This window comes from Octopus bimaculoides, chromosome 9 (genome assembly GCF_001194135.2).
Source record: "Octopus bimaculoides isolate UCB-OBI-ISO-001 chromosome 9, ASM119413v2, whole genome shotgun sequence".
Taxonomy (NCBI): Eukaryota; Metazoa; Mollusca; class Cephalopoda; order Octopoda; family Octopodidae; genus Octopus; species Octopus bimaculoides.
Genome location: NC_068989.1, coordinates 42,167,417 through 42,172,665, shown reverse-complemented (window position 1 = coordinate 42,172,665; position 5,249 = coordinate 42,167,417). Strand labels below are relative to the sequence as shown.

The window sequence follows — 5,249 nt, the reverse complement described above, 5'->3', positions numbered from 1 at the left end:
GTACCCCCTTTCAAATTAATCGAGCACACCCATGGTACGACAAATACAATCCGAAGATCCGTTGTTTCAGATATTTACTGTGCCTTTTCTTGAATACCATATTAACCCATTACCTACCAGTGATCTCATATGAGATCACTTAAAAATTACAAATTTCTTAATTATCTGTCAATATTTACACATGTCTAACCTTTTTGCTATATCTACTAGGTATATTTCTCTGATATTCAAATGAGGTTTGCTAATTTTTCACCCAATATCTCGCTTATTTCTATTTAAAATGTTATTTTGATCATTCCAGTGTGCTTCTAAGGCTGTTTTATGCTAGAAATCAAAGTTTCATAAAAAAATTCTAGTTAATAGAATTATGGGAGGTAATGGGTTAAAGACCCTTTTTGTGCCCTTCAGGTCCATACTGAGGATTCTTGAAGACCATATTGTATGTTCTTGTTCTCAGTGATTTATCATATGAAATGCAGTGTGGTATTATAGAGATGCTGCTTGCCGTCCAATGCGCCAAGCAGTGCAGAAGACCAACAGGTTATCGTACTTTTGGTTCATGGTTCAGTTTGATTTTGTATACCTCTGCATTCTGGTGGAAGCTTCATTGAACATAGGATAGCTTCAGTTACAACGTATTTGATTATAAATTTGCTGTATCAGGGCTGACGGGGAACTAAACAATGACAATAACCGAACTATGAATGGACTGATCAATCGTTTCATGATACAGTCAGTTTGAGTTATTGTTTAAACTCAAATACATTAAATTCAAACTCGAAAATTGCAAATAAACCTTCCATACACGTGCACACATACACAGGTATATGAAACACACGTCATACATTCACATTAAGCACAATCATCATCATCATCATCATCATCATCATCATCAGCAGCAGCAGCAGCAGCATCATTACACCGTTATTACCAAAATCAACTACACACGAGCCAACGACGAAGCCTCTGTGGCAGTCATGGGCAAACGGCAGCCAACAGGAGTTTCTGAATGGCGCACTTAATGAAAAATTACCATGAAAAGTTCGGCCCGCCTAATAATGAACCATGTATTATGCGGCCCGCTTCTCGGAAAAGGTTGCTTATACTTGCTCTATTAAGTCGTGTGATCTGCAAGAAATAGCAGCCAAATCTCTTTCAAATCACCCTCTACTGAGATAGAAAAGGGCAGACCGGATATTGTGGTCCTGGATTCTTTATATATAAGAAAATAGATTGGATGCTCTCGGCTGGAATGCTTTTTGATCATAAGTCTTGTCCATGAAGGCTGACCTGGGGCTAAAAAAGCAAAAATTTTCAACTTCACGCCACTACCGCCATCTTCACCACCACATTTATCACATCAACCAACACCAACATCAGTATCACTACTTCCAACACCACCAACACTGCTATCATCATCATCATCATCATCATCATCAACATCATCGCCATCATCTCCTCTGTAACTTTATCTTTTCTCTCTCACCACTCCCTCCTACATTCTCATCATCATCATCATCATCATCATCGTCATCGTCGTCATCATCGTCATCGTCGTCATCATCATCGTCATCATCATCATCATCATCATCATCATCATCATCATCATCTCCTCTGTAACTCTCCCTCCCTCTATCTTTCTTCTGTCACCACTTCCTATAATTTCGTCCGCCACAATCTCTATTTTCTTACCACTTCTGTCCACGCCGCTCACCATTTTATATTTCTGTTCCATATATCATCTCTTTCTTTCTTTCTTTCTTTCTTTATTTCTTTCTTTCTTTCTTTCTATTTTTCTTTATTTCTCTCTCTCTCTCTCTCTCTCTCTCTCTCTCTCTCTCTCTCTCTCTCTCTCTCTCTCTCTCTCTCTCGTCACCTCACCCCACACTAGGTTTCTCTCTCACAAACGTTTGCAAAATGTTTAACCAGAAACAAATGCATGCCGACGTATCTATGGTAACATCTTCCTTTAATCTTTCATTCTTTCATTCGCTCATTCATTCGTACTTTAATATATTCTTTAAAATATAATCGATTCTTCTTTCCCTCTGTATGTGGGTGACGAGTAGTGGGGAAAGTTAGAGCGGAGCAGAGGAAGAGGGGGGGGAAGAAGAAGAAGAAGAAGAAGAAGAAGAAGAAGAAAGGCGGACAAAGAGGAAAGAGAAAGAGGAAGAAGTGGGGGGAGGAGAAGGTTTAGAGCGTTGGGAAAATGTGTTGTTTTCTGTGTTCAAATCCTATCAAGGTGAACCTTGCCTTTCATCCATTCGGGGCCATGATACATTAAATTACTTGTTTAAGTAATGGGGTTTACTAGCGATGGTGGGGGTAGTGGTGGTGGTTGTAGTAATAGTAGTACTATTAATAACGATTTCGAATTTTGATACAAGGCCAGCAATTTCGGAAGAGGGATTAAGTTGATCACATCGACCCCAGTATTCAACTAGTACTTATTTTATCGACCCCGAAAGGATGAAAGGCAAAGTGGACCTCGGCGAAATTTGAACTCAGAACGTAAAGACGGACGAAATACCGCTAAGCATTCAGTGTGCTAACGATTCCACCAGCTGCCGCTTGAGTAGTTATGTTAATAACAAATCCAAAAATGGTGGCGGTAGTAGTAGTAGTAGTAGTAGTAGTAGTAGTGTTGGTGGTGGTGGTGATGATGATGATGGAAAATATTAAATAACAAATGTACTAAAGGCAAAATACACAGCAAAACAAAACATAGATTAAAATAAGTAGGCATAAAATTATTTGCTCCATACTAGTAGTTCCGTTATAGGTGTCACAACTGGCTTCCTGCTGTGTCCTCACACATTTTAAAAGATTGCCCTGCATGCTTGCAATCTGTTCCGTCAATTTCTTGACACGTTTACGTTCCTCGTTCAATTTTTCTGGAAAAACAAATATATATATATTAATAATAATGATAATAATGGATTTCATTTATGTGCCACCAGGGCGAAGGATGAGGGGGACGATACAAAGACAGACGTAAAGTGTGGGAGTTTACTTTTAATGAAATGTGTGCGTGTTTGCGTGTATGTGTGAGTGAGTGAGTGTGTTTGTATGTGTGTGCGTGTGTGTGTGTCTTTGTATCTGTCCCCGCCACCGCTTGTCAAACGATCTTAATGTGTTTAAGTTTCCGTAACTTAGCGGTTCGGCAAAAGAGAATGATAGCATAAGTACCAAGCTTAAACAAAAAAAAGCACTGGCTACGATTCGCTCGACTAAAATTCTTCGAGAGGATGCTCCAGCATGGCCGCAGTTTAATGAATGAAACAGGGAGAAGGAAAAATACAAATTTCTAATCAGTAAACTGAATTTATTTACAAGGCCAGAAATTTAGGGGAACGCGGGTTAGTCGATACTACCGACCTTAGTACTTGACTGCTACTTTATTTTATCGAACCCTAAAGGATGAAAAGTACGGCTTATCTTTGGCGGGATTTGCAATCAGGACGTAAAGAACCGAAAGAAACGCAGTCCTCCATTCACACTTACGTACAGGGTTGACCAAAAGTCGCCTGACAGTAAATCAAAACCATTTGATTCCAAGATTTATTTATGTTTAACAAGTGATTGAATTTAATAAAAGCAACTAAATATGAAACATCATGAAAATTCAGCTCTATATTTAAGAGATGAGGAATTATGTACATTATTTACATTATTTACAATTGACGGATATTTGTCCTCATTTTGTTTGTTGTTAACACAACATTTCGACTGATATACCCTACAGCCTTCATCAGGTGTCTTGGGGAAATTTCGAACCTGGGTTCTGATTCCTAAGGTATTTTTCGATGTTCTTCTTCTTATTATTATTCAGGTCACTACCTGGAATCGAACTGGAATCGAACTCGGGTTAGTAGCCCGCGCTCTTAACCACTACGCCATATGCCCTCGGAATCTTGGGGTTAGTAGCCTGCGCTCTTAACCACTACACCATATGCCCACGGGCATATGGCGTAGTGGTTAAGAGCGCGGGCTACTAACCCCAGGCATATGGTGTAGTGGTTAAGAGCGCGGGCTACTAACCCCAAGATTCCGAGTTCGATTCCAGGCAGTGACCTGAATAATAATAATAATAATAATAATAATAATAATAATAATAATAATAATAATAATAATAATAATAATAATGATGATGATGATGATGATGATAATAATAATAATAATAATAATAATAACGACAATAACAACATCGAAAAATGCCTTACGAATGAAAACCCAGGTTCGAAATTTCCCCAAGACACCTGATGAAGGCTAGAAGGTATATCAGCCGAAACGTTGTGCTAACATCAAACAAGATGAGGACAAATATCCGTCAATCGTAAATAATGTAAATAATGATCATGAAAATTCTTCAAACTTATGTCCTTCTTGAGCGACATATTTTTTCCATTCGAGTCAATACAAAATTTCAGATAGTATTTATGGAAATTTGATTTACTGTCGGGTGACTTTTGGTCAACCCTGTATATAGACACACGCACGCAGAAATACTAGCGGATACTCACCTTCTAACTGCTCAACTGCTTTTGATTTTCTCTGTACGGAATCTTCAAGAGGTTCTATAGAGCGCACGCAGTTACTGTACTTTACTCGATATGGAGCTATTTCAACAGACATCTCTGTCAGTCTACGAGTTAAACTATTGATGTGATCTTGATGGGTTGAGAAAAAAAAAACACGAAGAGTATAACAAACTGACAGAATAACAGAATAAACAGAACCAAAGAATATAAAAGAACTGAATGCTATAAGGGAAATAGAATATAAAAGAATTGAATGTTATAAGGGTTTTCGTTTTTTAAATGAAAGCATTGAATACTGAGAATGTTTAGTTAAGAATCACTGCTGCTGCTGTTGCTGTTGCTGTTGGCTGTTGCTGTTGTTGTTGTTGTTGTTGTTGTTTTGCCCCATGACCTGTCATTCCTGCTGAATCACATGTGTGACCAAATGTGTTCCAGTTGTGTCCATCATTTCGCTTGTATGTTACAGACAACGTTTATCAACAGGAGCCTTATTAAGGACAGTAGGATATGAGTTAAGAGACGTTTGGTTACTATTTCTAGCACATTTCAAGGACTGGATAGGGTACTTCCCCTTCGTTGCTACGTTTATTTTCGGGCCGAATGATCCATCGGCTCGAGAAATTCCGAGACCCCATTGTTCTTACACACACACACACACACACACACACACACGCACACACACACACACACACACACTCACACACACAC

General features: G+C 38.7%; 1 protein-coding gene across 1 annotated transcript in view; it reads right to left on the bottom strand.

The window, feature by feature from the left end:
- The window catches only part of LOC106870301 (uncharacterized), a 204,355-nt gene that overhangs the window by 187,312 nt on the left and 11,794 nt on the right, over positions 1-5,249 (bottom strand). The window contains exons 4-5 of the mRNA XM_014916327.2: positions 4,524-4,670; positions 2,766-2,894 (exon numbers count right to left, since the gene is read on the bottom strand). Of these exons, the coding sequence (XP_014771813.1) occupies positions 2,766-2,894; positions 4,524-4,670 (276 nt within the window). The remainder of the gene's footprint in view (positions 1-2,765; positions 2,895-4,523; positions 4,671-5,249) is intronic.